Here is a 26,783-nt window from a genome sequence, read left to right on the forward strand (position 1 = left end):
AACAAGGGAATGGCAGTGAATGTTTTTATTCTGCTTAATGACATAAAATTTGTGATAATTCTTGTAACTGTAAGACGCATGTCACGAAAAGCTGTGATCTGCTTTGTTCAGTGATTCGTTGTACGTCAATATATTACATTAAGCTATCCTATGAAGAGCTTTATTAAGCAAATATGATGTAGCGTAATTATATTTAGTTCTAAGTATTGACTCAGGAAATATTTGAACAATAAACGTAAAAAATAATAAAAAATGATGTATAGTATTTAGCTGTGTTATAAGAATAAGAATAATTTTTGACTAGTTAGCTATTTAGAAATTAAAATTTATAAACCACCATTTAGAAACTTTGTAAAAATATGCTGAGTAGGATTGTTTTTGTATGTAAACGCTCATTGATATTGCATTTTTATTAAAAAATATCCTCTTTAATTTACAAAAATTTTCTCATGTTGCATAATTATAAAGACGATGCATAATGTAGGAAATTAACAGTTCCCACATTAAATTATGTTTCATTAATACTTTAAAAATTAATGCAACATTTCAGTTTTAATAAATTAAACATTTGTCTCAATAATCCGTCATGGTTAATAAATTGACACTTGCCTTCTAAATTTTAATCTCAAAGTATTTTTACCATTCGAAAAAAATAATCGAGTCAGTTAAACGGATTTTCATGTTCAGTAAAATAATTGTTTGAAAAATGCAGCACTTTAATAATAAATAAAATTCAAATTAAAAATGTATTCAACAGGCTGTAAATTTTAACTTATATTTCAATTGTATAATATTAAATAAGCTCTTGGGTCGCAGAACTTGTCAAACAATAATAATTCCTTAATTATAATAGAAATGCAATAGAATTATGTCACATATTTCTTTGAGCAAGTTTTAAATGTAGTATATTATTTCTGATAAAAAATTATATCAAAACTTCATTTAGTAAATGAAGTTGGAACAAAACAAAAGTTATAAAGATAAACACTGCCTTTTAATATTTTAATATTTTTCTGTTTCAGTTTTTCGTTAAAAAAATTTCTCAAATGAAAATTTAAATGCTTGAATTTGGTTTAAGAAATATAATTCTAATGATTATTGGGATGCTAATAACTAATTAAGTAGAAATTAAATTTACAATTAATTAACAATTAATTACAAATTAAATATTGAATTTGAGAGTAATTTTGACAGTAAGTTCATACATTTATCTGATTAACAATGCAGTATATACATACAATGTAGTAATTCAGTACAAACAGCACATATAGCATCACTTAATTTTAACAATGAAATAATTATGAGTTTTAGCTTTTGAAATATTTTTGGAATCTTATCTTTTTACAAACCTTATCCTTAAAATACTTCTGAGACTTTTGATTTTTAAAAATATTTCTATAATCTTGTGTTTTAAATATTTCAATTCTAGAATCTTATTTTTTAAATAATTCTAGTATGTATCAGAAGGATTTTTAATCACATTAGAAGCTTTTCAGAAATATTTCAAAAGTCTTGCACAAAATCAGGCATATTTGCGCTTTAGAGTTTAATTAAAAACATTGATGTAATTTTTTAAAAGCAGGTTTGTATTTAACTTCTGTAACTTATATTAAACATTGTTTTAAAGTTTTGTATTGTATGTATACATGCTGATAAACTTAAATTTTTTTTTTAAATATTTTTTTTTTCGATTCTATTAGTAGAACAGTCTCCAAAAAATCAGTTCAATCGGAAAATCGAATTAAGGCACATGAAACATTAATGCCACATGAAACCGTAATACAATAATATAGTATAAGTTTACTGCAATCTGAATTAGATGTTATCGTTGTAAGTTGAGCCATAACGTCATAGGTTACCAAATTTAAGAAGTATCATAATATGGTTAAATTTAGCACTATATAAAGGTGGCGGTAAGTTCAAGCAATGTTATGGTTTATTACGCATGTATTGTGTGATAAGTATAAATATTTTTATTTCAATTGATAGTTTTACTAAACGATATTAAAATGATTTCATTATTAAATAGTTTTTTTAAAATGGAAGAACGAGCGTCAAAGTACTCTTAACAAACTAGGTTGATGTTGCACAAAATTGCATGATGCACATTCTAGTTCGACCTTAGTATTTGATATCTTTTGTTATTATTTTATGACATTTTTGGGGGGCGTGCTTCCAACTTTCTCTCTATTTTCTGTAGATGTGCCTTGGATCTGTCCTCATCCTCAAAGGCCGATGCGACATCAATGATGCTGGTCAGCAAGGCAGAGCTGACAGACTCAATAATGCATCGTTGTGGATCGTCTATGCATCAACAGTTATCCATGCTTTCTTATCTGTATTTCACATAGCTCCCGAGGAACAGAAACCCTTTGCGAGCTATACAGCATTTAGAACTAATGCATCCATTCCAACTCCAGATAGTGACTACTAACAGATCGGTTCTCGTGTTAAATTTAGGGTACCGAAAAATTCACAGAACCTAATGTGCCTTCTCGTTTTTATGACTTTTACCTGACCTTACAATGAAGCGTCTCTCAAACATCTGGTGCCTGAAATACTAAAGATTCTCTCAAACGATGTGCCTGAAATACTAAAGATTCATAAACTCATAATTAAATGAGTGGCAACTCTTTTTTCTATAACTGAAAATGTTATATTTTCAATAGGAAAATGAAGAAAATCATCTTGATTCAAATAACTCGTTTCTGATTGCATTGCATAAACATTACTGCTATTATTCTGTAAGAAACTAATAATAAGCATAAAATATAGGTGTTCACATAAAGAGGGATTGTCTACTAAATGTCTAGTCATGGATTGAATTCAACTCCATATTAAAGCCAATCCAAATCAAAGTGTATTTAAATATTAATATTACGAACACTTTCTCGGAAGGAACTATGATTATTAAACACTTTTTATTAATAGTAGTTAGCACTAAAGTACAATTTATATGTATGCAAATACTTTGTGGTAATATTATAAAAAATATCATTGAATATATGAATGTGTTCAGTGTCAAAAGTGTGTTGTTAACTGGAAGAGCACCCATAATAATAAAAATAAAAGCACAAAAAATACTTATAAGTAATAAGAATTAGATGGGTATTATCATTTAAGATGTAGATGGATTTGTTTTGAGTGTAAATACATTCAACTTAAGCAAAATGTTTCTTAAAATAGTAATTTTAAATTCAAAATTAAAGAAGAATTGAATCACGTGATTGGCTTCGAATTCCTCAGGTCATTTTGCATCGAAATAACATTTACAAATATTATTTTTCCCGTTTAGTCTTTTTTTTTCTTTAATAAAGCGATTTTTTTGGAAAATGTGTTTTCGTTTTGGTTTTGGCAATTGTAATCCACATATACCATTTTATTTTAAGTTTCTACACATTCAACAGCCATTTTTACTGTTCAATAATTGTTCTTCTCCTGACTTTAATTAATGCGAAACGCAGATAAAAATTAGATCTTTTTAGAGCGTTGCTGAGTCCCAAATTTATGCATATTTATTTATCATGCGTAAAGCTTTAATAAGAATAAAGTGAATAAGAATAAATAAGAATAAAGTGCATTATGAAAAGAAAGCTAATCAAATTTTATGTCTCACCACTTCTGGTCCTCCCAGTATCAATACATTCTATTCTTATTTTATTACAACTTCTAATTTTGCCTGTTTAACTCTGTGCTTCACGTGTACGTCCTAAATTATTTTCTAGCTTTCTTAGCTTCTAAGTCACAATTTTTCGTTGTTAGAAATGTATATAATTTTTATATCATGGCTTGTTAACAAAATTAAAAAAACTCACTTATATATTCAAGCACTTTCATTAATTGCATTTGAATATCATATTTATTGTATGAAAATGATGCGTATAGTTTTATCTAGTACACTTTTTTCTTTCTTGCAACTGAAATATTTTGGAAATAACTACAAACTGTTAAAAAATGACATTTTTAAGCTAAGATGAAATATGACCGCAAAAATATTTTAAGACCAGTTAGTAAAATAAATTATATATATATATATATATATATATATATATATATATATATATATATATATATATATATATATATATATATATATATATATATATATATATATATATATATATATATATATATATATATATATATATATATATATATATATATATATATTAGTCACAATGTAAATTTTGTACAGTTTTGATAAATATATTTATATTTGTAACTTATTTAAAGCCAATTTGTGCATGTTATTTAATGTAAAACCAATTTTGAAACAAGTTATTCATGTTATTTATTCGATGTTGTATTGTTAGAAATACTCTAAAAGAAGTGGAGTATAGCATATGACATATTCTATGGCATTAATTAAAGTAAAATTAGATTAATGTTTACACATGTTTTTGCTTGATATTGATAAAGTACTTATTTCTGACAAATATTAATTTATTTTTGCCTTAAGTATTTCTTACATTTATCACGAATGTAAAAATATTAACCATTAATTTTTAACAACTGGTAGAAGTTATAGTAGTGCTGATGGTGAGGAGGTATTAAATTCAGTTTTTAAAATTTTTACGCTCATTGAGAAAATATATGATAAAAACTACAAGGATAGTGTAATTCTAATTTTCTATTTTCTTTTTCTAATTTTCTATGGGCACACCAAAAAGTTCAGTAATTTATCTTCGGTATTTACTTTTCAGTTTCACATTTTTTACTAAATGTGTGGTAATAACAACTATATCAGAATATATTGTAAACCTTAACCATATGAACTAAAAAGTTTCTGGTGTAAATGGTATGAATGTAGTATATTATTATTTTATATATCCGGAATAATGTTTTGTTTTACCAGAAACGTCATTACCATACAGTATGATAATTTTAACAGAATTTTTTCTCCGAGTAAGAGGTAAAAAACCTTATATTTTTAAGGAAAATATCTATAATATATAAAAGAAATAAATAAAGAAATTGTAAATAAATGTAAAAGAAAAAAAGAAAGGGAGAAACACCTCAACTGACTTTTTAGGCAATAAATGAGTGAATGAAGAAAAGAAAGAAAAATTATGTAATTACTTTAATAGTATTTTATTTACTTTAAAAAGTAAAGACTTGCATGAGCTGACTAAACATAGCAGGCAATTGTTAAGTATGGTGAGCGAAAAATCTATTTATCTTGTTGTGATTTTTAATTTTTTATTTTAACTTGATTGAGTTGATTTAACATTTACTAGTCGAAATTTGTTAAAATAAGAGTAAACAAAAATCTGGTTCTGCAATTCAATATTTCTTTTTCCAATAAAATAGAGCAAAGTAAAAAAAATAATTTTTCAGTATTTTTATATAGTTTTCTTTAATAATATAAAAATGATCACATTTCAAATAAACATATATACGCGTAATTAGCATTTCTTGATAAGTAAAATCCGAAAACCAACGAATTTAAAAAGGTTAAGAATTAAGTATTAAATATTGAAATTGTGTACATTTTTATAAATTTTTAAAAAATGTTATATACAAAAAACTCAAAAGATATGTTAAAAAAATGTTTTGTACAATTCTTACCGTCCATGTTGTTTTCTATTTCATACTTCTTCTGTAATATTCTCAATATTCTACACTATTTCATTATTAATGCTAAGCTAAACTTATTTTATTCATTGTCACATATTGTAATTGCATCGATGTGATTAACTGTTATTGTCATTAAGAACAATAAATAATGATTTAAATCACCACAAATGGCTTCTTTTATGGCTTTTTTCGTTCAAAAATAAATATGCAAAATTTTATTTACAGTTTCACATTTCTTGCTAATATTTAAAATGATAATTCAATTTGTTCTCTTTTATCTTATATTTAAAAGACAGTTTTTCTAAAAACTGTATTCCGAATGAAAAAAGTAGAAAAAAATTTGATAAAAAATATGCCTGAACAAGTTTTAATAACTGCTTAAAAATAATTCGTTACACATTTTATAAAATAGGAGAAAGATTGTTGAATTCCTTTAATTTGTTCGACATGCAAAATTTACATATGCCTTTTTCTTCCAGATTAATTTTTAAGAATTACTTGTATATATTTCATTAACCGCAAAACTTTTCTAATTTTTTTTTTGCCGAATTCAATAATTTTTTTAAATAACCAAATATCTTTATTTAATACTAGCCGCCTAAGGCGGCCAGCTGTCCGCCACGCTGAAGGTTTTCACAAATAAAGTTTTTTAAAACATAGCAGGAAATCTGAAGATTAGTGGACAATTAAAGTGTTCCTGTCCTGCAATTTTGTCTTCATATCCAGTTCTGCTGCAGATGTGTTATAGCTCTTGAGGATGTTTGAAATTATATAGCTACAACGCTTAAGAAGGAAAAAAAACTAAAATGCCAAATACATGAAAAGAACACGAAAACGAATAAATTTTTTATGGTATCAATTTTTATTTCTATATAAATTTTTATGGTATCAAATTCTATTTCTATATCTGTTACGTCAAGCACTCAGGTATTATAATTTGATCTAGTTGTGCTTGTATAATTTTGATCTAGTTGCGCTTTCTACGTCATTTTGTTAACATCGTTTGGTTTGTTATTTAACATCGTTTGGTTTGTTATTATTAAGTTAACTTTCAAAAAATTGGCTGGCATCAGCATTTTTATTCTTTAAGTTGTTTACTTTTTCTTTTGGAATTCGTTCCTTTTTAGCGAAATGTTTTTCAACCTAATCGAATTCTTTGCCGACTGTTCTCTGTATATATAAAGAAAATAAAGTAAATATTTTTAAAGTGTTGTGAAAAGAATTTTTAGTTGTACAAAGTACTACAATATCGCTACAAAAATTATCGTTTTCGCTTAAGAAAAAAAATAGAGCGTGGAAAGAAGAAAAACTTATTATAACAATTATGAACAGCGACAAATATATCAAAGCGAAGCGTTCTATTTACGTATCGAATATGTTGCCACATTTTTAATACAAAAGTTAAACTTTTCTCCACTTTAATAAATGTAAACTAATGCGAACTTTACAATTAAATTATTAATTCCTTCGTATATTATTGGTTTAAGTTGTCGAAAATAAATATTTCAATTGTAAGGTTCGCATTAGCATACATTTATAAGAGTGGGGAAAAGTATATGCATTTTTTAATAGTTTTTTGAATATGGCTCTTTGAAGACGAAAAAGCAGACGAAAAGCATAGACTTACAAAATGACTGATAACTAAATAACTAATCCAAATTTTTGAAAAAGAAAAAAAATACTTCTTCATTATGTCAAAACACAATTATGTGCCGAGTTTCGTGCCTGGGCGAGGCTTCTGGGGCGATATATTGTGATTACAGACACACACACACACACACACACACACAGCCGCTTTTATTATTATGTATAGATGTATAGATAAGTTTCTTCAACATGAGAAGGTATGTATAATTTATTTGCATAAGAGGATTGTGAAAATAACAGATTTAATAAATCCTTGTTTCAGCTACTTTGAGAAAACACAAATCAGATTAACGAAATGTTATTTTTAATTACGTGCCTTAAATTTGAACAAAATTTTTTCCTTTTTATTTTAAATGTTGTTCAACTAAAATATTTGAGCTAAGATTTCGTCCCTTTGAAATAATTTGTTTTAAGCAAACGTAAGAAAACAACACACACATTACACACACACATATATATATATATATATATATATATATATATATATATATATATATATATATATATATATATATATATATATATATATATATACTATATATTAAAATTTTAATTATTTTAAGCACTCCTAAATCTCCAAAGCCAATGCAATTTATTTAAAAACAAAGCTGTAATTGTGTTAATTAAACATTTTGTGCAAATTTTAAAGCTGTTTTTTTGCAAATTCTAAGAACAGAATTGTTTTTTTGTCAAACTGCTGCACTGCTTCCTTTTGTGTATTTTCAGGTCGTAACAGGCTCCTTAATGCTTGTTGTAGCCAACACCAATCTCAACGAAGTGAAAAGACAAAACCGAGCAGAAAATCTCAACAACAGCATTACTGTTGGTGTATTTTTGGTCGCAATATTGAACATCCTTATCTCAGCACTTGGCATCAAAAACAGTGATGATCTTCAAACAGCACTTATATCAACCATCAATGGGGCAACATCTTAAAGCTGAAGAAAACTATCTAATTTAAGCTAATAATGATTTTATGATTTTTCATTTTGTATCATACTCATTTTTTTACCTCTTCTCATTTGTGTTCACTTCTTTGTCTTTCTGGATTACTATTATAATTGCATCTATGTTCTTTATATTTAATAAATGAGTTATGAACAAACTTATGCGTCATTTAAATAGAGTATTTCAAAATTCATGATGAATCATTACAATATAAAACAATATACAACTATATACTCACATTGAAAAAGTGGTACTGGCTTTAATGTTCACATCTAATATTTTTGCATTTTCAGATCTTGGGTGTTTCGGATTTGGCTAAAATAGGTATTCTAGTAATTATTTTATTGAAAAACGATTAGCTGTTCAGCTTAGCATATGCCAACATTTTAAGCAAAATGAAGTATGTTTTTTGGCTCAATAATATTTTGAATGTTTTCAAAGCTCATTAGCAATTTCGTTAAAATGAAACCCTGCACGTATTTGCTATTACTGATTTATCATTGTGCCAGCAATTGAAAAGTTCTTTTTCGATATAAATTTCATTTAATTCTGAAAGCACAAATCTGAAACAAGAAATAGTTAAAAAAAAAAGTTTAATGGTGATGTTGAAGAAATGAAAGACATAATGACCAAGTAAATGGCTATTTACGTTAAGAAGTTAAATTTTGATTCGACATTTATCCGACGCATTAATTGATAAGTAAAATGGTCTTTTATTTACCAACCAGTTTTATTTTACTTTAAGTCTAGACAGAAGATTTTTTGTTGTTCAACAATTTTTCTTTTTTTAAAAATGTTACCCAAGATTTTATCATTTCATTACCGGCGTTGAACAGCCGACACAATTTCGTGTTTACGACTACTAATGTGCAACTTCGTAACCTTGTAATTTTAAACCCGATTCAGAAGACAAGGGAATTCCTGGATCATGTATAGGAAGAATTTTTCCTTCGTGGAGGACTTTTTGACTTCATTTGCGTTAAAACGAGAGGGAAACCACGAATACCTACCTCGGTAAGCCTGACGGCAAGGGTACTGTAAGCCATGATCCGTCTACCACTATAGATATTTTACGTCAGATACTCACGATTTGAAACTTAACTCATTTAATTCTTAAATATGAGTACTCTAATACATTTTTTTTAAATTTAGGCCATCTATTCGACAATGACATCTAGCCTTCTCGACTTCTATTTATCAGTTGTAGGAATCATGAAATGACAATTGCTGTTTTGAGTTGTTGCCAGCTTTCTCACGAATATTGATCCCCATTACTAATAGGTACAAATTTTAAAATCGAGATGTATTGTCAAAAAATATCGGCAGTTAATGTTGTATAGTTCGTTCATCAGTAGTTGGCACTTGGCTCCGCCTTCATCACGTGGTTTCCGACGAAACTATTTCTCTTTTATAGGGAGAAGGATAAGAACAATCCTGAACAAGGTTACTATTTGGTGATCGCATGACAAAAATATTTATTTCGCAAGTTTGATGCGCAATTTTTTAACATTAAATATTTCACAAATTTGACGATATTTTTCTCTTTTGAGTGAATAGTTTGTCCTTTTTGAGACATTTTGCTGGGAAAACAGTAGTTTTTAAATTCAAAATATATTTAATTAGCCGGAGTAACGAAAAGTATAATAGCAGATGATAAAGCGAAGTAAGTGACAGAAAAAGAATTCTCTGTTTGCGTTTGGAGCGCATTAAGGGTTGTCTCATTTTCAAACGCGGAGATGTTTCTCCTCTTACTCCCGCACTGAAATAAACTCTCCGTCCGAGGAGGTGGAGCTAAGTGCCAACTCTTGGTGAACGAACTATATCGCGTTGTGACATTCTCCCAATTTCGATAATTTATATTATTTTTACGTAGGTCAACATTTTCGTGAACCGAACCAAATAAAATTTGGTAGTAATATCGTTTTCAATATTTATCGTTAAATATTCTCGATATTATTTTTTTTAATATTATTATATTTAATGATCATGATCTTATCGTATTTGCTAATTATAATTATCAATAATATTCCCAATATTTTCACAATTGATGCACCCATGTGTATTATCGGTAGCAGATGACCTGTACAAATCAGGACATGACAGAGTTTCTACGAGTTTGCAAACTTGGTGTCACGGTCTTTATAACTGAAATCTCTATACCTCTCTATAAGTATACAGCGATCTTTGTGCAAAATTTGCAAGTACAAATTTATGTACGAATTTTTTTGCTCAATAAAATGTCAAACATCAATAATATCAATAATATTATTGATATTATTGATGTTTGATGTTATCATAGATTATGATAGATTATAATCTATGAATAACAATGATTATTGTTATAATTAATCTGATTAATAAAAGGAAGTGAACGCCACTGCCGATATAATTTACACTAATGTTTTTTTTAAGGTTAAGTGCCTATGCTCGGTGTATCCTACACTGATAATTTTTGAAGGTTAAGAGCTAATGTCTGGTATACATCCGCCCAGCATACCCTACAGTGATGTTTTTTTAAGGTTAAGTGCCACTGTTTCTGGTATTCCCTGTCCATTACGGTGTTTATTTTCATATTTCATTTTTTTCCTCGAGATTCGGTCCTCTTAAATTTTCTTAAACATTATATAATGATGTTGTTTCCATGACAGCAGGTGTTGAAACTGTGAAAATACACGTTTTTTTTCAATTTTGCATGTGAAATACTTACTCTGGGACTACTTACTTCAATATTGCATTTCAACAACACCTCTAGGGTACTGAATTGGAGATTGATAGTTCTGTGGTTCAGGTCAAAATTACGATCCGTGGATGAATGAATGGATGCATGAATGTTTCCGCCCTTTAAAATGGGCTGCAATGTGTGTGTGTGTGTGGCTGAAGACGTATTCTCGGTAATAAATGGAGCCACTGAAAAACAAGAAACCAACAGTCTAAATTTTTAATTGGTTTCACCAAGAAGGCTTACTGGTATTTGGCAAGTGGCACTAGAAACAACAACAACTACCTAATATGGAGAAATGATAACGCTGTGCCAATCGGTGTACCATTCGGCGTACAGGAGGTATTACCGTTCAATTTGAAACAATGGTTTTCAGCAATGGATCTACATATTTTTGATCTAGCACGTGAACTAAGTGACGCGGGAAAGTAACAAATGATTACAAACCATCTAATGAAAATTTGAAAATTGTCGAAAATATCTAGATCCAAATCGGTGATCCCGTTTTGGAGTCATTAGCAAACCTTCGATTTTATATATATATGTACATTTTAAAATATTTTGGAATATAGTTGCCACTATTTTTGGTATTGAATTAATCTAAATAAGTTTAAAGAACAGAATTGCAGTTATCGTGCGAAAATTTATAAAAGACTGTCAAAATAATAGTTGATTGAAGGGTTATTGCAATCAGGTCATAAATTTATTATAATATGCGCAGAAGAATGAGCTGCGAATAAACAAACAAACAAGTTTAAAGAACAGAATTGCAGTTATCGTGCGAAAATTTATAAAAAGATTGTCAAAATAATAGTTGATTGAAGGGTTATTGCAATCTGGTCATAAATTTATTATAATATGCGCAGAAGAATGTGCTGCCAATAAACAAACAAACAAGTTTGAAGAACGGAATTGCAGTTATCGTGCGAAAATTTATAAACTGAGTGTCAAAATAATAGTTGATTGAAGGGTTATTGCAATCAGGTCGTAAATTTATTATAATATGCGCAGAAGAATGTGCTGCTTTTAAACAAGCAAGCAAAAATTAAATAAATAAATAAAACTATAACAGTGAGAAAGTAAATAAAATATGTGATTAAAAATATTGCAAAAATTTTACCTCAACACCAAATAAAAAAAAATTCAATGCACAACAAAATTTTTTACGGTGTAGAGATAAATATAGATATTTTTTTTTTGTTAAAAAAAAGAAAACTAAGTAAAGAAATAATTAAAAGATCAAAATTATACATAAAAAGTATTTTATATGTTTAAATACAATGTTAGATTCTTTTAAACATATAAGTTTAAATTATTTTACAAAATTACTTATACCAACTTAAGAGCATTTCCAAAATTTATAATAAGAATATAGTACTATATTGTTTTAATGTAATTAGGTATTTTCTATTACTTTTGTTTTTAACTAGGAGGATCCACCTCAGCTCGCTTTGCTCACCATCTCCCGTTGTTATTTCTCATTCACCATTGAAAATCAAGTAAAACAAACAGTTATGTCATTTTTTACGAAAAAATCCGACTTAATTGGCATTTGTTGCCTTTTGAGGATGACAAAATTTTGACAACTCAATAGCAGGAAAAATCGGTACCCAACCCCTGAGAGGTTAGTGAACATGGATCGTGCTGTGGAAAACAGTGTATTGTAAAAAGCACCCAAAACAGTGGCATGAATGGCTATTGCGATTTTTTAATGTAGAGACATTTATGATATCGATAAACGAGATTTATAAATTAAACGTAAAATTTGGAGAAAAATGTTTTAAAAGTTTGAATTTATTATTGAATACTTATTTCTTTTCTCAAATTGTGTATAACGCTTTTATCTTCGTTTATTTTTTCAATTATCATTTTTCGTGATTTCGGAATTATAGATTTTGCAGAAATGCAAAAGGAAAACAATATGCAGAAGTTACAAGTAACCATAACTTTAAACGTTTCAAAGGAAACCTGACATACATGTTTCGATTTCCTGAACACACAGGTCAAAAAATATTGAGTTAGTGAGAAATGTCACTCTACGCGTATTCTGAGAACGAGTCGTGAAACAGTATAAATAATGCTTTTTTTGGTCACGATTCAGGCAAATGAAAACAGGAAGGGAAAAATTCAATTCCTTTTCACATTATTATTATTATTCATTATTACAGAAAGTGCATTATTTCATTAAAAGAATCATTCAAGAGAAAACTGTTTTTTTAGGATTCTAAAATTATTCTTAGTTTTTTTTAAGTGTTTTTTATGTTGCTTTTTACAATGTCGGAAAGTATTTAAATACATCGCAAATATTTTTGTACAGAGAAATTATTTTCGCACTTTCAGAATAGGTTACAATTCATGTTCTTTCCAAACACTAAATTCAAATATGAAAAACGAATTGCATTTCTATCAACAATGCAAACTGTTCTGACCAGATCATATCAATAAGTTCGATTTTCACTGTCAGTTTACCCTAATATCTCCTCATAAATATTACTTATCATTATTTTTTTAACTCTGCCCTCTTTTTCATCAATACTCAGCTTTTCTATCTATCATGCCATACTTCCTGTTATTTAAGACCTCTCTGAATGTATCTACGATGTCTGATTTGGTAATCCTTTGAATTTCGGAATGATACCTTCGGGCTTTCTGCACACAATTCACTTTAATGAACAGTATTTCATTTGATTCTCACCAAATAGTGATCGAAACCATAATCCACACCTCTAAATCTTCGGATATCCATGTCTATTATTGATCAATGATCATAACTAGACCTATTTGGCTCCCTGTTATTCCATCTGCAGACCATTCAGTGGATGAGTGATATTTGAGTTGTGTAAAAGGTAACCAGTTCAAACCCTGGTGTTCGTAAAAAATCAAAGGGGAGAGGGTTAGAAGAGGTTAAAGAGAACCTGAAAAAGAGATAAAAACTAAGAATGAAATATCTAGAGTCCTGAACAGCTAAAAATAGAGGGCTAGCTTTACGCAGCTTAGAGTCCCCAAAAAATTATTAGTGCCAATAAGTAGTAATGGTAAGGGGTCAGAACAAGTGATTTATAAAGCTCTGCCTTAAAAGATGATTAAGTCTTAAAGGTGGATCGTGAAGTAATGGAAGACCTGTAAAAAAGTCCAGTAAACTATGAACTGGAAATCTTGAAAACAAACTAGTGGAATTTGGAGGGCTAATATCTTGAAGCAGACTTGAGTTCTCAAATAATTATTAGTACCAATGAATATCAATAATATGAATTGCATTCAGAACAAGTAGTTTATGAAGCTCTGCTGAAATAGATGATTAAGACTTAAAGATAGATCGGTAAGTAACTTGAAAAACGAAGATAAAAACTAGGAAATGGAAATCTTGAGGAAATATCAATTGGAACTTCAAAACTGTTTTAAAGCACATGTCCTCAAAGAATTACTAGTACCAATGAGTAGTAATAGTACAAATTGTGGAAAAAAGAGTAATTAATGAAGCTGTGCCTTAAAAGATGCCAAGATTATCCATATGGATCCATGGTATGATGGATCCATTTATCCATCACACCCAAGATTATCCATATATATTTTTTAAAATAAATATATTATATTGTAAAATGTGTGTATTTTGTTTTTCTTTCTACAACAATAATTTAAATAGTTTATCACCAGGGAAACTTAAAATGGCAACCGAAATCTTTTTTTCTGCATTCCAATGAAATTTTGCTGTGAATTCAGTTTTTTTGATCTACTAAAAACAAACTTAAATACATCTAAATCAAAATGCATTTAAATTTGTTCAAATTATTACAGATGTTAAAAATGCTTTATTTTATGGATGTGAAATTTTTTAGTTCAATTTTAAGCAGTATGACATGTTATAAAGGCACAAAAGATTTATTTCCCGGGGGCTCTGCATGCTATTAAGACGGCCCTGCTTGATTACTCGAAATAGAATCACTTGCGTCACTTGCTGGTATCCCATTAAAAAAACGATACTCTTAGCAAACATTTGGAATTAAAATTACATAAAACAGGTCTTAAAAATACGATATGTATTTTTTATTAGTTGTTTTTTTTTGATGTGATGATCTATATCAAATAATGTATTGTATTTCCTTCTTAGAAAAAGAACATCACTCAATTCTAGCTTTTATAATGCAGTTTTTTTACTGAATAAACTCAATATTGTCATAGCAACGCGATGCTTGGTTTAACAACAAAAAAAGACCGCTTTAATTCAGCTTTGAAACAAGTAGTCCTTGTAAACGAGCTCGATTAACCTGTCATTTAAATCTAGGTTGATTTTTTCTCTTCATCTTTCAGCAGCGAAATTTGCAAATTTCTGGTCTTACTGCAATGATAGACTTTTATTTACCTCTTTTGTAATATTTAAAGTTTCATGGACCTGTAAAACAATACTATTGGCGTGATTCAGCTGTTAATTTGGCGATATTTTACAAAAACACATTCGTGCTTGACTCAGAGGAAATAGAATGAATAGAGAAAGAAGGTCGTTTACTCCCAGAATCGGATGAGTAACTTTATTTTACGAAAAGAGTTTTGCTTAAAAACTAATTACAAATCGATATTTCATCGGAGTTGGTTTAAAATTATTTACAAATTGATAATTCAATATGGAGATGCGACAATGTCGTAAAGGTGATATTGTGTGTCATACTATAAATTTCATAAAAATGAACTTTTGTAATTACTGTCGTCGAAAAACTTATGCACAAGCTTCAATGGACATAGCCCTTTTGGTGGTAAATGCAGCACATTTGACTAAAGTATTGAGAGGTAATCCGCATGATAATTTACGAATGATCAAAATCAGCCTCATATCAGTTTCTATAGTATTAGAAGTGAGTTTATTTGAACTATCTCATTTAATTTTTTAAAAATTTGTATTTACTTTGAGATTAAATAAAAAGAAAATATTAATATGAACTTAGCTATTATAACAGACTAAAATCAATATGCCTTGAATGTATTAGTTAGTTTATATTTCAATTTTTATTTTATTTTGTTTAAAAATGGGTTTAATTTTTTTTGTTTATTTAAAAATGAATTTTAAATATGAATTATATTACATGAAAATCTAATACTTTTATTAATTTCATTAGAGGTTAGTTTTTATTTGCAAAGTATTTTCATTTTATCTTATTATTTTTTTATAATTTCGTTAAAATTAATTCTCAGTAAATAATGATATTCATTAAATTTGTTACATTATAGTCTCTTTCGTATTTCCATGATCTTAGAAATCGATCTTTATGAACCTATCGGTTTATTATTGAATGAAAAATATGTCACATAAAATAAGAAATAATGATCATGAATTGTGATATATAATAGTAAAATATTTATGTGTTGATTTATTGGAAGATAATACTTCTGTACAAAATATTATATGCTCCCTTACAATTACATTAGAGGTTAGTTTTTATTTGCTAGTATTTTTATTTGTGATCTTTAAAATTTCGTTAAAATTAATTATCAGTAAATAATGATATTCATTAAATTTATAACATTATAATCACTTTTGTATTTCCATGATCTTAGAAATCAATCTATTTGTATCTATTGGTTCATTATTGAATGAAAAGATAATACATAAAATAAGAAATGATAATCATTAATTATGTTATATAATAGTAAAATATTTAATATGTTGATTTATTAGAAGATAATGTTTTTTTACTCCATATTTTAATTTAAATTCATTAGTAGTTAGGTAATGATATTTAATAGATTGATATTTAATTTGGTACTCATGCACTTTGGTACTTGGTCTGTGAGGTAGTTTCAATAGTTCCTACTTTAAGTACCTATTGTTTATTAATATTAAGTAACGGTTACCGCAACACCTATGATCCAATATAATATCCCAAGTAGTAAGTATACTCACTGTTATTAAACAGTAATAGTTAAATTTTTTATGGCTCTCCAAAATGTATACCTTTAACTAAATTTAAACAAAACGCATTGATTCATTTCCCCCTAAATATAAGCAAAATAATAACCCTACAATAATAACTGAAATGAAAACACAAATGTTATTTAAATTTTAATCAGAATTCGTTCTTGCCCTTATTCTTTTTCTTGTCTTTAATTCATTAGGTTCATCCTGTTTGTGCATCCTGTTTTCACGTCATATAAAGATGAAAGGAAGTAGTTAAGAATTTATAGTTGCTTTCATAATCCAATGAATATAAATTATTGCAATTTTCTTACATAATGAAATTTAAATTTTTTTATAGTACATAGGAGTAAGAAACATTCAAAATAGTAAATATTCCTTGTGATTCAAGACAAAAACAAATAATTTTCTTGTTAATACATAGGCACTCTATTCTAATAGGAAAGTAAATTCAAACTATACAGATAATACAATTATATTCAGATTTAAGATAGAAATTATTCTCTAAATGCATTTTGCCTCCATTTTCAAACTTCATCTCTCTTTTTCAATATAATTTAATCCAAAGTCAGCCTTTTAAATTTATAGTGAAACTTTGGTGCTACTTGGGTGTTAATACAAATCCTTATGATGAAATAGATTTTAATATTTCTCATTACATTACATATTAGATTAAACAAAATTAACAAATGAGTAAACAATAATTGTTAGTTTATCTTTTTGTCAAGTAATTTGTCTAACTAGTTACTATTTAACTAATTAAATGTGACTGATTCAATGATTTTATTGAATTGATATTTTTTCTGTTAATTTCTAGAAATTAAGTAAATTAAATATTTTATAGTTTTCTTAAGCTTAGCAATTTTTTTCTTTTTTTTAAATTACAATAATACATGTTTTTGTATAATATGACTGATATACGTTTTATAATTTTCTTTCATATTATTTTATAAAAATTAACTTTGTGGAACCTATTTTAAATAGAATCATAAGCAAAATAAAACTATTGCATAACAGAAAAAAATATATTTCTTGAAAAATTGTATTCATGACAAATAGTTCTTATCAATAGAAAGATGTCTCAGAATATTTCCCATGAAAAATATTCCACCCTATATTTACAGTACTTTATTTACATGTATCACCATATAATTTCCGCCCTATATTATAGTCATTTAATATTTTTTCTTGAAAATGAAACCAAGAAAGTGTACCCACAGTAGATCATTTAAGAAAAAACGAAGAAAAACTGTTTTCCAATTACAGTGATTAATTCTTATAACTCTTGATAGAAAACATAAAGACTAGTTTGACTGCAGGCTGATATTTTTTTTTTTAAAAACTGTAGTTTGTTATTTTCTTACTTTTTATTCCCCCCCCCCCCGCTTTTCTTTTTCATTTGCCTATAATTTTTCTTTGCTTTATTCTTCATTTTGAACTTATCTAATGGATTCTGTTTACTTGTAGCTTAAGCGCAATAAATGAAACTTATTGTTTTTCTTAACTTTCTTCGTGTTTTCTTGTATTTATTATATATATATATATATATATATATATATATATATATATATATATATATATATATATATATATATATATATATATATATATATATATATATATATATATATATATATATATATATATATATATATATATATATATATATATATATATATATATATATATATATATATATATATATATATATATATTCAGCCTAAATATTTGATAAACGGTTTCTTGACGGGATAATTTACATCATGTTTATAGCTGTCAATAACTGCCACTTGTCAATTATCTGCTAACCTATAGTTATGTATCTTACATAAGGTGTAAAAAATTGGTAATTTTTTTCCTTGATTTAATTACTAATTATTTAAAAAGAGCCATGTTTGTGCAAAAGGTTTGTATTGTTTTGCCAAGACATAGCAACAAGTTACTATGTTCATGAATCAATTTCATAAACGCAATAGCATGGATGAAATGGAAAAAGATATTGTGTATCACCTATACTTGACATGAAATCAATACTTTTCTTAAAAAAAATTGTTATTTCTTTCTTGAGCAAACACCATTTTAAAGATTTTCGTCTTTATTGAAAGGTTAGAGCTAAAGTGTTAATGATTCATATATTTTATGATTTTTTTTATAATAAAAAACATCTGTAGTTTCAAAACACGCTCAAATAATTGTAATCAGTTTAATGTATTTTTAATAATAATTATGAGTAGTAACTTCCTTCTTTTATTAAGAAAAATTTTCATTTTTATAGGGCTACTGAAAGAAATTCAAGACACAAATATTTCTCGAATAATTCTGATTTCTTCAGTGCTTTTGCTTGTCCAATTTTAAGGAAATCAATATACAATAAAATATTATTGTATCTTAGTAAAAATCCGCCAGTTAATAAATCTAGAATTCAATAATCTAATTTTACTATCGGTTTCTTTATCTTCAATAATTGACTCGCATTTGCATTAACAAATAATGATCACAACAGTTTTAAAATGTTTCATTGAATTGTAATAAAGGGATATAATAATGAATATTAAAATAGCTGATGATTCGCTTATGACAATTCTCTGATACAATAAAATCAATTGGAGTCCGTAATTTGGAAAATGGCTCTTATTTTTATTTTACAATTCATAATTGGATATTTGCAACGAAGATAATAGAATAGCGCTGAAATCACATGCATGTGCCTAATCACGTGATTGTGCATGTCGTGTTAATGATAAGATTATTATGTTTGATTTATTATCGAGCTGAATCAATTTTCTGGGTAATTAATTTTCATGATCAATAATTTGGATAACTGCGAGGGATTTTACGCGCATGTGTGAAGTTCGATTGGTTTTTGAATTGTGACATAATTAAATCTCACAATTTATACTCACACGTGACGCTTTATGCAGATCAATGCACTTGTAACGTTTATTTCCAGATGCGTTTGTTTTTAAGAATGCTACTTACATTAAGATGTACAAAATTATTAGATTGTCAACTTTGATGATTTTTAGGGTCCGTTGGTACCAACCTTCTTCTAATTAAATCAAAATAATTATAACTAGTTCTCTGTAAAAACCATTGTGTACTACCTCTTAAAATTTAATGTTGAGCAACGCAAAAATTTAGTGGGAAGGAACATTTTTCTTTGCTCACGTTAGCATCAAATCGAGATTTCATATACAGTTTAATGGATGTTAATAATTCTAAAAGTTTTATAAGTCGAAAAGTTTATAAACGTCTCTCGCGCTTTCACACTATGCATTAAATATCTTTGCTTCCGAAAGCGCCAATGTTAGTGCACTTTGGACATCGTCTGTAGATTGCTTACATTTGAATACATTTTAATACACGTTGGCGACATTTATTTGTTGCCTTTAATGCTGCTATATATTTACAGAAATAAAAGTTCGCCATTAAAATATGTATGCATGTTTTTAGTTGGGGCTCATTCCTAGTAAAATAGATCCAAATAAAAAAAAAATCTTAACGCCGTCACGTCACAGATTTTCGTGAAACTTTTTAGGGGGCCATTTTGAACTTCAATTCAATTTAAGAAAATGGCTTAGCTACAAATAATGACTTTCATGTCAAAAATGTCTATATTTTTAATCGAAATTTGCTAACATTTCGGTATCTTTCGAAAGAAAAGTTTACACTATGCTATTAAAGCAAATAAAATGCTTAAAATTTTAATACAAGTTTTTAAAAAGTTTTGTTGAAATTATTTTTCGAAGAATTTGTCAGCAAATTTCAAATTTTTTTTTTACTGAGAAGTAATTACTTTCCTTACCTCAATTTCTTTTCTCATAATGTTAAATATCACATTTAATATGTTCTCATAATGGTTAATATCATGTTAAACATCAAACATCAAGAAGGTCTTCGTATTTTGGCTTTAAAAAATAAATCGTGGTTTTAATTTTTGCATTGTTAAGTGTTAAACGCATTGTTAAGTGTAATATTTTTTAATATAAAAAAATCAAAAGGATATGTTTTTTGTTTTTAGTCTGTAACGAAACTGGTATTTAATCAAAATAATTGAAGATTAATTTTTTACATCACAAAAATGAATTTTTTGATCTTCTTAATTTATTTTTCATAATGTTAAATGTCATATTTTTCAATAAAAAAAAATCCAGACGTATTTTTTTTTATTATTTTTTTTGATAATTAAAATCCCATAAAAAGGTTTTGAGCCAAAATAATTTTTGATAGCACAAAATCAAAGTTATTTGACCTCAAACTTAGCTCTCGAATGTTAAATTCAATATTTTTCAATATAAAAAAATCAAGAGGATTTTTTTTTTAGTTTTCGGTAGTAAAAAAAAATAATAATTGGTATGTAGTCAAAATATTTCGAGATTTTTTTGTTACAGCCCAAAGACAAAGTTTTTTGATACTTTTTTTTCTTATTATATTAAATGTCATATTTTTCTAAAATAAAATTAACAAAGAAGAATTTTTTGCTTTTGTTTCTGATCACGAAAAAAGATTCTTTATAGCACAAAAACCTCAGTTGAATTGAAATTTTTTTCTCTCTATTGTTAAATGTCAAGTCTTTAATATAAAAAAAAGCAAGACAATGTTTTATTTTGGTGATTAAAAAAGTTAAAAGTGATGTTTAGGAAATATTTCAGGATATTTTTATAGCACGTAAGGCGAATTTTTTAACTTCATTTTTTTCCCAATAATATTGAATGCCATATCATTCAATTAGAAAAAAATAAGAAGAAAGTTTTTTTTTTAAATCGAAATAAATATAAGTCTTTCTATATCTTTAAATTCCTTTCATAAAAATTCTTTTAAATATCTTTAATAAAAATAAGGAAATATTGTTAGTCAAAATAATTCAGGTTTTTTTATAGCAAAAAGAAATTTTTTTTAAATTTTCTTCTCTCAGACTCCAGTTTTCCCCCCCTTTTTTTCATAATGTTCGTTATCATATGATTTCGCTACAAAAATCTCAAAAGGGTGTTTTTTAAAAATGAAAAAAACCTGTTTTTTTTTATCCTAATCTTTTAAAAAAATTTTATGGTACAACAACAAAGTTTTTCGACCTCATTTTTGTTCTTCCCTTTACTGTATCGTATTTTCTGTACGATACTTTAAACCTTTTTACCTCTTTTTTTTCCGAGTACCGTTGATTATTTTTCAAAACCAGGTATTCTTCCATTATAAACATATTAACATATTGAGAAAATGTGCTTACATAAAGTTAACAGTTATCGATAAAATTTATAAACGAAATGGAATTTTCGATCGACTTTTACGCAGAAGAAAATGAATAAAAAGCAACCCCGGAGGTGCCTTCTAGCGCTGTAAAAAATCTTATTTTATTTTGTTATTTATTTTTTTTTGGCTGGGATCTATTTTTTATTTATTTAGATATTATTATAGAAGTAACAATTTTATATTTTTTTGTTCTTTTTAGGTTCTAATTGCCATTTTGCTGTTTCTTAAGGAACGTTATGATCTTAACGATGAGAAGCAAAATAAGGTTATGGATTATATGAATGATATCATCATATATATTATTTTTGCTTCAGTACTTGTGCATATTTTTGTATCAGTATTTGTGGAAGACCACGCTCCTCAACACTATAGGTATATATTCAATAAAACTGAGTGTGGGGCTACCTAATTTAACGAAAAAAAAAACATATTGGTTTAAAAATAAACTATAAGATTTTTTTTTTGTGTCTTGCGACATGCGAAATTCTTGGAAAATTTGTAATAAATGTGCAATAAAAATGTGTATTTTTTCTATATAGAAGAAATATTTTGTACTGTCTAAATAATAACTATAACTAAATAGACTATATCAAAATACATTATTAAGAATTTGTTTCATTCGAAAAACTAGAAAATTTAACTAAAGCATGAAATTAATTTGAAAATAAGACAGATGATTTATCAATAGATAAATCAGGTTTCTGAAATTATTCAGTCAATCTGCTCAAAATTAAAGGAATAAATTTTATTTCGAGATTATAGTAGTTCTATCTACTTGTTATTTTACTGTTATGTAGATCAAACTGTAAAATAATCGCAATTTCATGCGCAGAATTTTTGAAATATTTAAAATTAAGAAATTTTTAGATCGTTAAGAAATCATTTATCACTATAATCTGGGAATTTGGTAAATATAGTAAATTCCTCTAATTTTTTCCCCAGAAATTATTTTGTTCAGCTTGTTACCTATTTTTTGTTATAATGATCAAGAAACTAACGTAATTAATTATCAGATAAAGTGCTTTGTCATTTTATTCAATTGATTATAACAAAAAATTGATTTGATTATTTTCACCAAACATATTTGCTACTACGTTAAAATTTTGTCATACACACTAATTAATGAGTCCATAAGTGAAAATTAATAAAAATACCTACTTGATATAATGCGTATTAATTCTATGAGTTCGCACTATATAACACTAGTTTTATAATACTATATAACACTAGTTTAACACTAGTTTAGATAAATATAAACACTAGTTTTATATTTATCTAGATTTTTGGGAGGGCATTTAATTCTTTTCATAAAGTTTCATATTTTATTCATATAATTTATCTTAAAAGTCCTAGCACTTTTTTTAAAAAAAGTATCATGCTTAAAAAAAAAAAAAAAAAAAAAAAAAAAAAAAAAACAGATAAAATTACCAACAAAAATGGAAGAAAAATTAAAAGGTTTTAATAGAAAAAAGTACCGACACATTGGCTCAATTATTTTCTTAAGAAGTTTTCTCATTTAAAATTAAAAAATAATTACGATTCATATTCGACTTAAGAAAAGACTACCCATCGTTGGAATCATTCCTTTAATTAATTTATTTATTATTATCATTTTTTTTCTAATTTTTCTATATCTAAAAATTAAATCTAGTGTTTATTTTTATCTGTTATGAACAATTTAATCATTTTAAAACCATAAGTTATGACGAAAAGAAATAATTTAAGACAGAGTGAATCTTTTTAGATAAATATTTAGTTGTTCTTTCCATTTATAGATGGCACAAGACTCAAGCAGTGATATTCCGTCATTTTTTTTAATAAAATAACTTGAATGGTGGCGTCATCTATTAGGAAATAATTGAAACTTTGTACCGCGAATTTTCTGATGCAGAAGAAAATTTCAAAATGGGCTTGCATTTTGCATATAATCTGTTCACAAATTAAAGTCGGTAATATTATTTTATTTTATTGATTCTACCACTTTAATTTTACGATTCTACCGAAACTACAGCATTTTATGAACTTTCCCATACCGTGCGTGAAGAGTTTTAATGCTTCTTAATTATTCTTATACACATCGAGTAATATTTTCAAATAATTTTTCTCCGTTTTAAAAATTAATAGAAAAAATTTTAATAAAATTAAACCTACTTGCAGTATACAAACACATTTTTAATTATGACCGAACTCGATTTAGTCTTTGAAAAATAAATATTATATTATTATTTAAAAAATAATATACCTTTTAAAAGCTTTTGACTTCTTAAAAATTTTAAACCCTGAAGCGGTAAATAATGAATATATATATATATATATATATATATATATATATATATATATATATATATATATATATATATATATATGAAAGTCGTGTTAGTTACTTCACTTATAACTCAAGAACGGCTGAACCGATTTAGCTGAAAATTGGCAGGGAGGTAGTTTAGAGCCAGGAGAAGGACATAGGATACTTTTTATCCCGTGCGATAAACCGTTCCAGCGATATCAGTGAAAGTCGAAATGGAATTTTCTGATTGGTTAAAAGCTAGCCATTGTTTTAAATTTTGCTATAAACGATTCAATTTTCAAATATCTTGAAGATAACAACAGTGATATTTTCTATCTTATAACTCTATTCATTTAGAAAAGTAAATTAAAGTAAATTGCATATACTTTAATTTTTAATTCGCGCTTTTCTTTATGTCAGGTGAGCACAAGCAAGTAAAATCAACGAGAATAGATTTCTTAATTGTTGGTCGTATCACGGATTCAGTACTGTGAAAACTGTTTAATAAATATAAAGACAAAAGCAAATTTCATTCAAATTGCACGTTTTCAGAAATATTTATATTTAGTACGTAATTTTAGGTTAGCAAAATTAAATATACTTTTCGAAGATTTCAGTGCTGTGACAGTTGTCATTTGAAAACTATTAGTTTGTTTGTTTATTTATGCAAAGTTTTCGAATTCATCCATTTTATTTCTTTCATTTATAAAATTGATTTTTGTTTTAAATCTTATAATTTTCATATTTCTTATTCATCTCATTTTTATTGCTCTTTTTATTATTTAAAATATGTATGTGATATTTCGATTTAGCAAATTTGCGACCACTGCCAACTTTTACATTTCTTTTTCGTTGTCAGAAAGAATATTTGCAAAAATATGCCGCCTAAGCAAATCGCTCTTAGTCGGTCGACATCTCAAGCGCGCAAAAAGAGAACTACCCGTGTTTCAGAAACATCGGAGCAACGGGAAAAAGACTTGAAACTAATCGAGAACAGAATGCTTTGGCCCGTTCCTTAGAAACGTCTGAGCAACAGGAAAGAAGACTGTCAACAAATCAACTACGAACTACACAAGCCCGTTCGTCGGAAACATCAGAGCAACGGGAAGCAAGAATGAAAACCGACCGAGAACGCATTTCGCTATTCAGACGCTGCCAATACTCTGATTTGAATTTCAGTGCATTTCACTATGATCCGACCACAAACTATAGTCTTCCCCCAAGTGTCATCATCGGAGAAATATATCAATTATGTATGTTTTGTAATGCTCTCAAATTTAAAAATGAAACAGCTGAAATTTGCTGTTCTAGAAGCATACAGAAACTACAAGATTTTACGTCGCCTGCCGAGACATTATCAACCTTCGTATCAGGTCAAACAAACCAATCGAAACATTTTTTGGCGCATATACGCCGGTACAATTCGTGTTTCTAAATGACTTTATTCAGTGCTACACGTATCCTGAACGAGAATTACATCCCAACATTCAAAGTGCAAGGCCAAATTTATCATCGTGCAAGGATCACTTCTTTCAATGCCTAACGCAGATCATAAATTTCTACAAATTTATTTCATGGATAACACAAATGATCAAGTCAATCAACGTTGTCAGGTAAACAATGGCACTAAACGAAAAATTGTTACCGTATTACAAAATTTTTCGATCAACATAATCAGTTAATTAGGCTGTTCACAATTGCCCTAGACTAAATGTCATCCGATATTTACAAAGTTGTTATTAGAGCTGAAAAAACACCTGTAGGCCACCACAAAGAAAAATACAATGCGCCAACATTGGATGAAGTGGCTATTGTTATAGTTGGCGAAGAATTTACCTCCCGCGATACAGTTCTTCATCGCAGAAATCGTGACGTTCAAAGAGTTCTCAGAAACGTATCGATCATATGATGCATTGCAATATCCTATTTTATTTTGGTGAGGAGAGGAGGGATATTATTTTAACATAAAATTAAGAAGTCCGCAAACAGGCGAGAAAACCAATAAGAAAGCAAGTGCAATAAGTTTTTATGCATATAGATTAATGATTGCCAAAACGCTGATAATCATACTTTAAAATGTCGACAATTAGTTCATCAATACATTGTCGATATGTATGCGAAAATTGAAACTGAACGCCTACTGTATATTAAATTAAATCAAACCAAATTACGTTCAGAAGAATGCATTCATTTACGGGATGCAATAATTAATGATGGTAACGTTAATCCTAATGATGTGGGGAAAATGATTATATTGCCGACTACATTTGCAGGGAGAAAAACTTGGACTCCCTGCAAATGTAGTATTCATACATGTCTGAGTATTCATACATGTGCCTTGGACTCCAAGGCACATGTATGAATACTCACAGGATGCAATGACATATGTTCTCGCATATGGGCTCCTAGATTTATTTATTACATTTACGTGCAATTCTGCTTGGGTTGAAATT

The 26,783-nt window shown here is 27.4% G+C and overlaps 2 protein-coding genes across 7 annotated transcripts in view; both read left to right on the plus strand.

Annotated features, from left to right (window-relative positions):
• Positions 1–8,329, plus strand: part of LOC107448158 (ninjurin-2) — a 42,822-nt gene extending 34,493 nt beyond the window's left edge. For 3 of the 5 annotated variants that reach the window (XM_071183857.2, XM_071183855.2, XM_071183858.2), the window contains one exon: positions 2,201–4,035. In XM_071183857.2, the coding sequence (XP_071039958.1) occupies positions 2,201–2,434 (234 nt within the window). In that variant the 3' untranslated portion in view covers positions 2,435–4,035. Of the gene's footprint in view, positions 1–2,200; positions 4,036–7,950 lie in introns of those variants that run through there. The other 2 variants (XM_071183856.2, XM_016063269.4) reach the window with 2 other exon arrangements.
• A 6,770-nt stretch (positions 8,330–15,099) lies between these two features.
• Positions 15,100–22,588, plus strand: LOC147802956 (ninjurin-1-like). 2 transcript variants are annotated; one of them, XM_087153803.1, is made up of 2 exons: positions 15,100–15,738; positions 22,243–22,588. In XM_087153803.1, exons 1-2 carry the CDS (start codon positions 15,511–15,513, stop codon positions 22,450–22,452), a joined length of 438 nt encoding a protein of 145 aa, XP_087009929.1. In that variant the 5' UTR covers positions 15,100–15,510; the 3' UTR covers positions 22,453–22,588. The 2 variants fall into 2 exon arrangements, with proteins under 2 accessions (XP_087009929.1, XP_087009930.1); XM_087153804.1 differs by having other exon boundaries at positions 15,124–15,673; positions 22,243–22,371.
• Positions 22,589–26,783: the final 4,195 nt, after the last annotated feature.

Source organism: Parasteatoda tepidariorum, chromosome 10 (assembly GCF_982258835.1).
Source record: "Parasteatoda tepidariorum strain Cologne lab strain chromosome 10, Ptep-v5.0, whole genome shotgun sequence".
Taxonomy (NCBI): Eukaryota; Metazoa; Arthropoda; class Arachnida; order Araneae; family Theridiidae; genus Parasteatoda; species Parasteatoda tepidariorum.

Excerpts from the sequence above, each read along its gene's own strand:
- LOC147802956 (XM_087153803.1), top strand. The coding sequence starts at position 15,511 with ATGGAGATGCGACAATGTCGTAAAGGTGATATTGTGTGTCATACTATA. Across the intron at positions 15,739-22,242 it reads CAGTTTCTATAGTATTAGAA|GTTCTAATTGCCATTTTGCT; the intron begins GTGAGTTTATTT and ends TGTTCTTTTTAG.